General features: G+C 36.1%; 1 protein-coding gene across 1 annotated transcript in view; it reads left to right on the top strand.

Moving 5' to 3' along the window:
* acte1 (actin, epsilon 1) overlaps nucleotides 1–2,203 on the top strand; it is a 7,692-nt gene extending 5,489 nt beyond the window's left edge. The window contains exons 8-9 of the mRNA XM_017475241.3: nucleotides 1,358–1,539; nucleotides 1,889–2,203. Coding sequence (XP_017330730.1) covers nucleotides 1,358–1,539; nucleotides 1,889–2,032 — 326 coding nt within the window. The 3' untranslated portion in view covers nucleotides 2,033–2,203. The remainder of the gene's footprint in view (nucleotides 1–1,357; nucleotides 1,540–1,888) is intronic.
* The last annotated feature ends 10,528 nt before the right edge of the window (nucleotides 2,204–12,731 follow it).

Genomic DNA, 12,731 nt, shown 5'->3' on the forward strand with positions numbered 1-12,731 from the left:
CAGGGTAGGCGAGGCGCATAATTTATTATTATTATTTTTTTTAAACTTTAAGAAAAATATCATATAATGATCTCTGTTTCACCCCTCCATATTTCTTGAAGGCAAAAATGCATTTCCTGAAATGCAGGAAATTGTGATGAATATATACATTTCATACATGTATGCCAATCACATACACACATTAGATATGTAAATATATCTCAATGACATATTTTACAAATACACATACACATGCACATACACACTGTATACATTTTAAACATAATATACATGCAGGTAAATTGTGTAATCTACAGTATACAATGCATATTATATACATTATTTATTCACCGCTTGTTTTTCTTTCATCTTTTACACCTACCGCTCTATTGACTCTACATGCTTGAGTAAAAAAAAAGAAAAAGAAAGTAGTTTAAAGGGTTTTTTTTTCGCACCTTAAAAGCACTTGAATGGACACATAGCTGTAGATGTGTGCCAGCCGTCTCAGCAGGACAGATCTGGGTGACAGATCACCTTTTTGGTGGGAGTTCATTCACAGCAGTGCCGTATAACCAGAGGCTCAGGATCTATTTAAGGGTCAGATAGTCTCTGGTTTTCCTGAATCCAAACATCAATCTTTGTCAGCTCATGCGAGAGCGCTGGAGGTGTGCTCATTTCCTCCTTTAATTAACACTTCAAACTTCTGTTGTAGCTTTGATGAAGGAACGCTAGTGTTTGTGAAAGCGAATGCATTCTCAGTCATTAATTAGTTATATGGCACAAATTCATCGAACATAGAGTGGACTCCAAAAGTCTGAGACCACACTGAAAATCTGGGATTATATAATTTTTGTTTTTTTTCATTTATAATAGGTTTAAATTATTAATCGCTGGTAAACATCTATGTGATGTTTCACTAAACATAATCACCTGACATGACTGTCACTGATAGGCTGCATGAAACTACAGTCTGGGCTAGATAGAAATCAGCCCCAGCTTTGCTTATTCATACCATTGTGTGTATTTTTACTTATGACCCGGTGTGCTTGTTGTTTTTGGTTCCACAAAAGTTTAAATTCCCATTAACACATTTGTTAACAGCAAGTAAAATAGTCCATTTATACCAAATGGCCCTGCCTAAAGAATTAACTACCTAAAGAATTCTTGAAAGACATTTTTTTTTGTAAGAGTTAACATACACATACAGCATTATACTACTTGATTAACACCTACAGTCAAATACTCTCGATGTTAATTCAAAGTGTATGTGTTCAACACTGTAAAACCCAATGGAAGTGTTAATTCTGCACTTTCGATTTGGCTTTGTACCTACAGTACATACACCCTTTCACACTGTCACTCCGCTGTCTATCTGTAGGTATGGAGTCGGCCGGCATCCATGAAACCACCTACAACGGCATCATGAAGTGCGACATCGACATCCGTAAGGACCTCTACGCCAACAACGTGTTGTCCGGCGGCACCACCATGTACCCAGGTATCGGTGACAGGATGCAGAAGGAGATTACAGCACTCGCCCCCAGCACCATGAAGATCAAGGTAAGACCTACAGCTATGATTAGTGGGTTATGTCAGTGCGTATATCCTTTCCCCATTTTTATCTCTGACCTTTATGAGAACATTGCTGCTGTTGTTTTTTAAAATCTGGGACATTTTTTCCTAATAATGGAAAATAATGTCAACTGTCAAATCCTGTATTTCTCATTTTACAGCAAAAATAATGATTATTTCTTTAATACAGATTTTTTTCATTAAGTTCTTGCATTTTTATAGAACAAAAGTTAATTTTTATATTCCATCCTAAGCTTATTTCCCCAAAAAGAGACCAAGCAAATGTGAGCATGTGCTAAGATGCTCCCATTGATTATACCACTGTGTTCCTGTGCAGATGATCGCCCCACCTGAGAGGAAGTACTCCGTGTGGATCGGAGGTTCCATCTTGGCTTCACTCTCCACCTTCCAGCAGATGTGGATCAGCAAGGACGAGTACGACGAGGCCGGACCCTCTATCGTCCACAGGAAGTGCTTCTAAACACCATGTCCTCTCTGTCCAATTCCCCTGGTCTCTCCTGTCTCCTGTCGTTCCTCCAGGCTCTCATTCAGGAATCCACAAAGTGCTGTTTTGTGTTCAGTGGAAGTGCGCATGTTCAAAAACTCCTGCCTGCAGTACATTGCTCAATAAATGTATTTCGTGTCTTTTGGACCATGCTGGGGATGTCTAGCATTATTGCTTTAGAAGCTTTAAAGGCTACACAACTCTGAAAAACAAACTAGTACAACAGTGTTGAAAAAGTATCATAAACTGTTTATTTTCACTAAATATAACTGGGATTTAACTTGACAAACACTAACAGCTTAACATACAGCCCATATACACAGCATGTAATATGTGTATTATTAAGTCCTGAGATGGGAGATTTTACAAACAAAGTATTAAAAAGGAAGTTTTTAGGCAAAAAAAGTATTGACAAAAACATTTTTTGGTTTGACTTTGGTTTAGCAGCTAAATTGTAAATCAACTCAATGCTTGAAATATTGCAAAGGAAAATAACCACATTTTTTTGCACATAAATTTAGTGCCATGTGTCAATGGATTTTCATTACTGGTCCTTCCTACCAAATGGCAGAAATACTGTAACAGGATGGTGGCAGAGTCTATTTCATGGAAGACTGCGACACAAAGGGCAGCTCCTTGATCACGGTCATGTGACCTGTTGCATAATTTCTGTGTCGTCATCTCAGGATGTGCAGATTAGCTGAGATGATAAGAAGCTGGATAATATTAGTAATTAGTGAGCTGTAGATTCTGTCTCCTAGAGAAAATATCTACATAATTTATGGTGTAGGCTACAAATCATTTTATATTGGAAAGTAGCAAACAAGCTTTTTTTATTTGTTTGTTTGGGGTTTTATTTTTGTTGCACCAAATAACATCAATATGTACAGTATTTTTACCAAGGGCGTTAGCTGAACTGTTAATCATCTGGGGCTGAACCCAGATTCTTCTCCATCAAAAAACCTTTTTAAATGTTCTTATAAATAGACTGCATGCATTTTTTGTTTGTTTCATGTGAGGGTTAATTGCTTAAAAAATGTGAAAATTGGACAAAAAGTTGGATTTATTATAAAACTTGCCTCAGGATTGGCACCCTGTACAGGGTGTACCCCGGCTTGTGCCCGATGCTCCCTGGGATAGGCTCCAGGTTCCCCGTAACCCTGAAGAAGGATAAGCGGTATAGAAGATGGATGGATGGATGGATGGACTTGCCTCAGGTGTTATCACTGTTTGCAGGACTATCAGACAGATAAAATATCAAACATTTTGGCTATCTAACACGATTCTAGGCTAGTTTGGTGTCACTAGCCATGGGGAGCTACAAGTAAGCTATCGCTGTATGGATTTAGCTGCTACAGTGCCATCCATGCAGAGTACCTTATCTGTCCTTATGATCCGCTTATGTCATGTTAATGTAACTTATAAATATTCACAAACTCATATAGACAATTACCCGCCTTGTTTTCCTGCTCAGCATCAGAGGATGATAGTGTTTCACTTTCAACCCTTTTACTGGTTAAAAAAAAAATCTATTTTTCCTCACACTGACTGTGTTAGCTAGCATTTGGCAGAATTGAGAGACTGTCAGCCAATAAGACATGAGTGTTTCCACGTATTTTCCTGTAAACCCAGTCTGATTGGTCTCACCTCCGTTCACTGAAGATGTAAAATTACAGGCGTGTTCTTTTACTTACGTTCAGTAATGTAGTGACAAACCACTCCAAATGGAGAATTATTCGGGGCTGAAGAAAAAAATCTTCAGTGCTACAGCCCTGAATGCCCAGGCTAGGTTACACCCCTGGTTGTTACTGCATTTTAGTACATTGTGTCTGAAGTCTATTTATAAGGCTAACGTAGTTAACAATTAAGGCAAGTTTATAGCTACCAGTTTTGGTACCAGCATAAATCATTACACTCACCTTAAAAAAACATTATCTGGCTCATTAATCTCATAATAAAACAACTGTTTTGTGCTTAGGAAGAAAGTGATTCAGCTTCAAGATGGCTGCAAGAGGGATTTTAGCTATGTGATTTTTTTTTTTTTGGTGGGAGTTGTCATTTTTACATAATCTCAGATGGATTTTTCTCCATGAAGACCACTGGATGGCAGGCTACTGCAGGGTTTAAGACACCAGATCCATTGGACGTAGAGTAAACATCAGTCATTTAATTATAAAACAGAGTATTTTTATACACCTGTAAAGTGGCAAGTCATTAAAACCTGAATAACTGTAAATTTGATCAGTAATGATTTCCATTACTAAATGACTGACATGGTTCAGTTTCACATGCTGGGATGACTCTAGTCTTTTAGAGAAAGTGTTCGAATTACTACTGTTTTCTTGTTTAAAAAAATAATCCAAGAATCAATCTTTCTAAAAACTATAATAATGTAACCATAAAATAAATAAGTGATTAAAATAAGATAATATAGGAATAAGGAAGTGGGTAAAGACGGGAACTGTAGCTTAAAGTGTAATTATTATTTCAACTGTAAATAATATAAAAATTAATTCAAAAATTGAAAACAAACAAACTGATAAATCAACCAATCAGTCAGTAAATAATAGAACAGACATAAAGCTTGAGAAAAGCAAAAGTATAATTTTTAGAATCCTTATTTATTTATTTTTACTATTTCAGGATGATGTAACTGTTGCTTTGGGTAAATCACACTCAGTTGTTTTATTGTAGTTTATTTCACATATATTTAAATCCTAGATTTTGAGGCTGAACCCTTATTTACAGAGTTATGCTGCCAAAAAATAGAGACAAAAATTGACATAAAAGGAACAGAATGCATAACATCACCAAATAATACATGAGCAGGGTTTATGCTGGGTTTTGGTCTTCTCTGGTGTTTTTGTAGGCAAAATTTTCATCATCTCCCCTGTACATCAGAGAAATGAGGTCAGCGCAATGTAGGCCAGAAGCATAGCTGCCATTCTGTGGGCAAACTTAAACACAGAACACTCTCTATTTCTCTCTCATACACACCGAGGGAGACAGCATCGTTTTTAGACATCTCACAGGTCAAAATAAGGAGAGCAATGACCCAGTGCTGTTGTGATGAAGGATGGTTTTATCTCACCTATAGAAATATTTTCAGCTGACACTTTTGAAAAAGGTTCTATCTTGATTCGGAGAAACACATTTGTCAAGGAGTGAAAACACTTTCCAGCCATTTACTGAAGACAGACCCAATATTAATGGGTAGAGATGGTATATAATACACAAGGCATTTCTTATTGTACTACTTCAAATGACCCACCCATCACCTGTGTTTCTACACGCACCGTCAAGACCTACTTTTGCAGCTTGAGCACGTTGTGAATAATCACTGTTGTAGTGGAGGAATGATTCTGTCCCAAATCTCTTACATCACGTCTGACACTGACAAAGCTAGGTAAAGGTAAAAAGAGACAAACAGATAAAAAAATGTGAGTGTAAAGGAATGAGGGCAAAAACCGATCGACAGTAGGATCAAACCGAGCTCAGGGTGATTGCCAGTGTGCCAAGGAAGTCGAGTGAGGAAGCTTGCTCCAGCTGTGTAGTGTAAATTTCCACCTCCCATCTGTCATACACACAGTCTGTCCTTACAGTGATTATCAAGTATGATCACACAGGCTTATCTGTATTAAAAAATCAAGCCAGAAAAACAATAAGAAAGAAAGACAGATTGCTAACAAGATAACAAGGAAATCCTAGAGTATGTCTAAAGATGAGATGGCTATATATGTGTGTGTGTGTGTGTGTGTGTGTGTGTGTATATATATATATATATATATATATATATATATATATATATATATATATATATATATATATATATATATATATATATATGTGTGTGTGTGTGTGTGTGTGTGTGTGTGTGTGTGTGTGTGTGTGTGTGTGTGTGTGTGTGTGTGTGTGTGTATTCATATGTCACATGATGGAGGTTTTGAAATTCACAGGTCAAATATCATCCAGATAAAGTCAAGTAGCTACCAGAAGCAAATCAAAGACATGTCTTTCATGTCCCATGTCCTGTCCACTTAAGTGAATAGTTTTTTCTGCCATTTTATTTGTCTTAGGTCTAACTGCTGTTATATCTAAAACAAACAAAAAAAAAACATAAATGTGTAGTTTTTAGGTATCTCACATTTAGCTAAAAATCATAAATGCTCTGACTAAACAATAAATATCGTTGCCTCTGGAACAATTAGAGCAGTTTTTAGATTATATAGTAAGATGTTGCACCAACATTAAAATGTAAAAATTAAATAAATAAATTTGCACCTAGTGCTGTTTCTTGAGTTCAAGAGTGACAAGGAACCTCTCCGTTTTTACAAGGCATTCAAAATCGCAGCTTTGTTCTACATCACAAGTAGGATACATTTGCATATTATGTGCATACTCACTATGTTTTCAGTCAGCAGAGTGCAAGCAAATGGTTCGTGTTGGGGAAAAAAACAACTTATGTACTACTAGTGTAAAACTTGTGTCAATAAACAACAAGCAGATTTTAAAAAATCTCCTTGTGAACATGTGATTATATATAGTTTATGTGACTTTTCTGTAAGGAATTTGAACAGCTTAAGTATCCAACTCCAATTAGGTTGGAGTGACTGCAAGTCTTAAGAAAAAAAAAACAGTCTTCCACACACTATAACATTTTGCTTCTTCTTTCTCATAATATACATCTAATATCGCCCTTTTGCACATTTTTCTGGGCATAAGCTTCAGAATCCTGATAGTTGCAATACAGACATACAGACTTCATATAAATCCATAATGAACTCTTTCACAATATCTGTTGTTACCCAGATGAGGATGGGTTCCTTTCTGAGTCGGGTTCCTCTCAAGGTTTCTTCCTCTTAAAACATCTTAGGGAGTTTTTCCTTGCCACCGTCGCCACTCAGTGGCTTGCTCAGTTGGGATAAATTCGCACCTTTAATATCTGTATACCATGTTGATATTTCTGTAAAGCTGCTTTGAGACAATGTCTATTGTAAAAAGCGCTATACAAATAAAATTGAATTGAATTGAATTGAATTGAATCTGTGTGACTCTCTTGATGCCAGTTTCTGATTCAAACCTTTTTTTCACATCTTGTCTCTAAAGGTTATCCAACAATTTTGTTTAGCACAGCACACGGCAAACAAGAAATTCTACCACATTTTCCCAGCATGCTTCTGAAAAGGTATGTGCTTGGTCGTTTTCAGCGTCACTCACACACCCTCTTGCTGTAAAAGTAGGCAGGGCTTGGCCATGTTATGTGATGAAATGTACCAGACTCTCTAGTAAAAGCTAGAGTCCTGGTTTGTGATACTACAAGGTCACTTGAGAAGCAGCAGCTATGAGTGAACTGATGATTATTAATGAATATAGGAGTGGTCTGCTAATGGATATCAATGTGTAGTTAGAGGACCTAGTGGACATGAAAGCGAGAGGCAGAGACCAACACAAATTGCCAGAAATCAATACAATATAGCATTTGAATCTCAGGTGTATCCTATACTGTGTGTGAGTGGGTGTGTGCGTCCTTCTGTGCTGTTTATATTCGCTCTAGATTTTCTTTTTAGAGTTCATATCCCCCCTCCTCCCTCAGTGCATATCTAACTCTCACAGTATCTGGGCATCACTCCCTCTAACACCGCTGAGCGCTCCCTCACTCCCTTCCTCAATCCCTCCCTCTCTCACATCCTCCCTCCCTCCCTCCCTTGATCCCTCTCTCCACACAGACCCTGGCTGTTCGCGCCCAGTTGTGGTTGGATTTGTGGACTTTGCGCTGCTTGTCAACGCAGGGATGCTGTTACGGAGTGTGTGAGAGTGCCTGCAGCTGTGGGTGAGTGCTGATCTTCTTTTACTGTATCTAGCTTTCCTTCTTGGTCTTGATGCAGTAGTTTGATTTCACAGCAATATCATTATCACAGTGTTGAATGAACACCTGCAGTACTGTATTAGAGCCTACACTTGTAGGTGTTCATTCATCACTCAGGATCTTTACTGCACTGTTTGCATAGCAGCTTGTGTACTTTCTCCACATGTAGTTTGCTAATCTACAAAAACTTACCCCATTTCTGCCCAGGATAAATTACAATGCTGCAAAAGTGCAGCACAGTTTATAGTACATCCATACAGTAACTTTATACTGCTGTGGCACATGCTTCATTTCATAATTCCTATTTTTATCCTGGAATCGATTGATTCTGGAAGATCTTCAAAGTCTTCATTATTTATTTTGCGCTGCTTATTGCAAAGAGATATCAAAACATTGTCATTTTTCTGCATAATCTCCTTTTCGTTGATGCAAACGTACCGGAGTCTGCATTCCTTTAGAACAAAAAAAATCAATTAAATCTTAATTTATGTCACACTTTTAAGGTTTCCAGTTGACTCACCCTCCTACTTTTTGTCTTAACAATCTTATGAAGTATGATCTGGACAAGGCGTAGAAACTGTATAGTAGGCTTAATTTTTTTTGTGCTAGGAAAGATCAGTATTTGTTTTTTTTATCGTGTTGTAAATTGTGTTTTGGAGTCTCTGGGTCTATAGCTTCCCTTATTTACTGTCTCCTCCTTAGGGAATAAGAGGAAATGAGCATCCTGCTGTGCTGAGGATGGGAGAATAATTTAATACTGATTCAGTGATATTGGTAGATAAATTGCTTAAATTGCAGATACATTTTTTAAAAAATTGCTTACACTGCGCGGTTCATTGAGAATGCTTTTACTGAGACATGTATTTACTATTTTATCTATTTTTTCAAATATTATTACTATTGCTGCTACTATGCTGGATTACAACATTAAACATGACCAAGACGTCATCAAGGCTTATTAAGTGTCATAGCAGTGTTTATGTGTTGATGTAAAACAAATATCAGATCATTAGTAAGTCTCCTACATTGTTTCTTATTTAACCAAGCGATATACATATTTATCTTTAGTGGCTGATTGTAGTTGACCACATTCCTTTCAAGAGGCATGCAAGGGCGAAAGTTAAATAATAATAATAAAAAAATCATTTATTTAATCAGCTACCCTTAAAACAATATCCGAGCTTCATTTCCTTTCAGTCAATCAGTCATTTCAATCATTAGATTTGAAAACACCTGGAGTTTATTATGTGTTATTATGGTTTATATCGCAGCACTGTTGAAGTCTCGGTTCTGATTGGTCAGAAGGTGTTGATTCATTTTCATTAAAAGCAGCTCAGGCAGCTTTTCTGGCTGCAAGGCAAACCATACGTTTATATTAACGCACTCGTTCTAATGTGTTATTGTTTCTATAGTAACCACATTTTCCAAAGGACATGTATGGTGGAAGCTCCTCATAATCTAAGGCTAATACTTAACAGATTAAATACTTGTTATTTAACAAATGAAAAACTCATAATCGTTGATATGGTTTAGTTTTCTATAAGGATATGTTTATGTAACTTTTACGGAAGGAGTCTCCAGTGTCAGAGCTTAGTAACATCATGAAATAGATAGAGAGAGAGAGAGTTGTTAATAATAGCTGTTATAAGTGAGAACAGGAACTAACTTGTTTCATGGGGGTTCTATGACATTAAATGTAACTATAAACAGATAAAATGTATTATGACATTATTTAAGTAATAAAAATTGAAATAATGGCTGCAACTTGCTGAGGTTTAAGAGAACTTTGTGACATGGTGCTATCAGAAAATAATCAACTTTAGAGTGGTAACAGTAACTCTGTTTTGTGTCAGTCCACATCACACCACCCCGTCACTGATTATTTTTCTATCACAGCATTCCCCCAAGTGTGTTATTCCTTCCTTAATCACTATTATTGCCACATGCCAAAGCAAAATGATATAGAATTTGAGTCAAATAAAATAAGCTAAATCTTTATGGATCTTATGAACTAGTCACGATCAGATTCTCATCTGACTCTAAATGAATGCTTTAATAAAGGCAGGTGCAATTGGATGGTAAAGCTATGTAGATAAAATACTCACAGACTGTGCTAAAGTTAACTGTAAAAAAATAAAGCAAATATATAGGGATTTTCAGTTTAGGTGTGATTTTGATTGTTTTATTAGAATAAAGTCATAACACACGGCGGGATCCGGATCGTGCTTTTATATGCTGGGGTAGTGTGATACAGCTGATCAAGCTGGAAGTGTGTTATTCCACTTATAACACAGTGATTTTCCAAGATTGCATTTTTAAAAATATACTGTATTATTATATTGATGTTGTTTATTAATATACAACACTTTGTGATTTTAACTGCATGTAGTTACATTTAATGTAATGGAAGGTCCATGTTCCTGTCATCACTTGCATTATAGATAGCTCTAAACAGTCATTCAGCTCTCCAGCTGAATTAATCTCTTGACGTTAATGAGACCCCGGCTTGTTATGTGACTGAGAAACCAGAAATCATAAACTCCACGTTCCACATTAGGAAACCACTGACTGTTACAAAGTGCTGACACTGGAGACTCCTACCATAAATAATTAATACTGTAAACCTCCCCTTAATGAAAATGTCACCATATACAGTAAATTATATGTTTTCTTTCTTTTTTTTTAATGTTTATTATTAGACTTAGATTATGTGTCCTTGTGAGCTGTTACTATAGAAACAACATAGAAACATAATTTTAGAATGAAAGCATTAATAGAAACCTTTGATTTGAATTACAGCTGGCACTGCTGTCAAAAAAACAAAAATGAACACCTTCTGATTCAAGAATTCAACCATTCTGCGGTATATTTAATTATCGTTTCTGGATTCATTTATACCTATTCTTTGGTTACATTTTCTAAACTTAGAATATTTCAAATTATGTAATTTAAACAATGTAAAATGCTAATATATAGGGTTTTCAAAAAAAACTTTGACTAGCAGTGTAAATGATAAGCGTGATAAGAATGAATATAAATGTAGATGTGTTTCATGTAAATGCTATGCATTTATGTTAAACCAGGCATGTTAAATGTATGTAAATAAGGGGCTGTTGGGTGAGCAAATTCATCCGCTCTGCTCAAATCGGCACTAATTTTGATATCTAATCAATCAGCTGTGGAATACTTCATCCATGATTCTTATATATGCTTTAATTTATGATTCTTTCCAGCCATTTCTGCTGGTTTTGGACCTTCAGAATTTCTTTCAAGGTGTTCAGTTCAGTCCATTATAACACACTGCATCCTTTGTAGAAGGTGAATCCCATAATTTAAAGCCTGTTTATCAGCATCCTCACAAAGTCACCCGTCCTGCTGTGACGCATATAGCTCACATGTTATAAACCTGCTCATACTAAAGCCAATTCAGGTGATTAATACTCAATTTTACAGACATCACAGTAGATAAATGATAAATGATTCTTATCTGATTTCGACATTTATGAAGGTATCAGATGATAAATGACTGTATATAAATCAAGGGCTGCAGTATCTTGTTTGCACCTTCAGAAATAGTGAAGCTTAAGTATGATATTGTAAATGATATTTGAGTTCGCTATAAATTTAAGCACCCTTTGCTCTTGCTCTATATCTTTCTCTGTTATGTAGTACGGCTTTGATAGTGATTGCGTGAGCCCCTTTAGGGTTTAAAGTTGTTGTTTTTTTTTTTTAGTTTTATCTGTTGAACAAACATTAGGAAAATAAATAAAGCTAGAGAAAAATTTATGGGACATTTACCATGAAATCTGCTTCGTACATATTTAATAGGAGTGTAACGATTCATAGTGAAACGATGCATATAGAGTCAATAATGTCACAATGTTCAACATGGAAATGTGCAATCTGTAGTGTAGAAATCAGCATTTTTCAGCAATCAATTTCACGTGTAATACACTAGCATTGTTTAAACAGAAAAAGGACCTATGTTCCACAACCCAAGGTTAACATATATAGAGTGCACGCTGGTCATGTGATCATGTTCTTTTATGGAGAGCCTGTGAGCTCTGCAATTCTTTGATTGCAATGACCACCACACATTAGACTCTATGCTTTTAAAAAGGGCTCTTCAGTAGCTTTCAAACATCACCAAAGACCCTTGAAAACCAGCCAGTTTAGCTGACTTTGGAGCTCTATTTGTGCTACAGGGCTCATTATGTCATTTTCCCTTTCTTTACTGAGTCAAAATTTTTGGGAGAATTTATAGATTTATTTTTCAGATATGGTGAAGCTATCTGTAGTACATTTTGTTTCTAATATTAAACCTTTGTTTCTAGCGATTTTTGATTCATGTAGTTTTATACAGACAAAAATGCACACTGTTTTACATTGTTTATGATTCAGAAATGAAAAAATTTTTTTTGCAGTCATACACTTCTTTCAGATTTTGTTCAAAATATTATGAGAATCGAAACGAATTGAAATAATGAGCAGATTGTATCAATACACCCCTAACATTTAATATAGCTTTAGTGTATGTGATAACTATTTGATGGATAACCTCCTGTTTGAAATTGCACTGAAACATTCCGATTGCATTTGACTCTTTTGGTATCCCAGAGGGTTGCACAACACATTGGAAAATTGATGCTTGGTCTTTTTAAGAGACTAGTTTTTAGGTCAGCATTATACAGACACAATGTATTATGCACACTGTGTTTCCTTCTCCTTCCTCCTGCTTGGGATGTGGGTCTCCTGGGCTTTCTGAGCTGTAACTCCATAGCAACGAAGGAGACAAATGCCACCGGTGAC

The sequence above is a fragment of the Ictalurus punctatus genome, chromosome 8, assembly GCF_001660625.3.
Source record: "Ictalurus punctatus breed USDA103 chromosome 8, Coco_2.0, whole genome shotgun sequence".
NCBI classification, from domain to species: domain Eukaryota; kingdom Metazoa; phylum Chordata; class Actinopteri; order Siluriformes; family Ictaluridae; genus Ictalurus; species Ictalurus punctatus.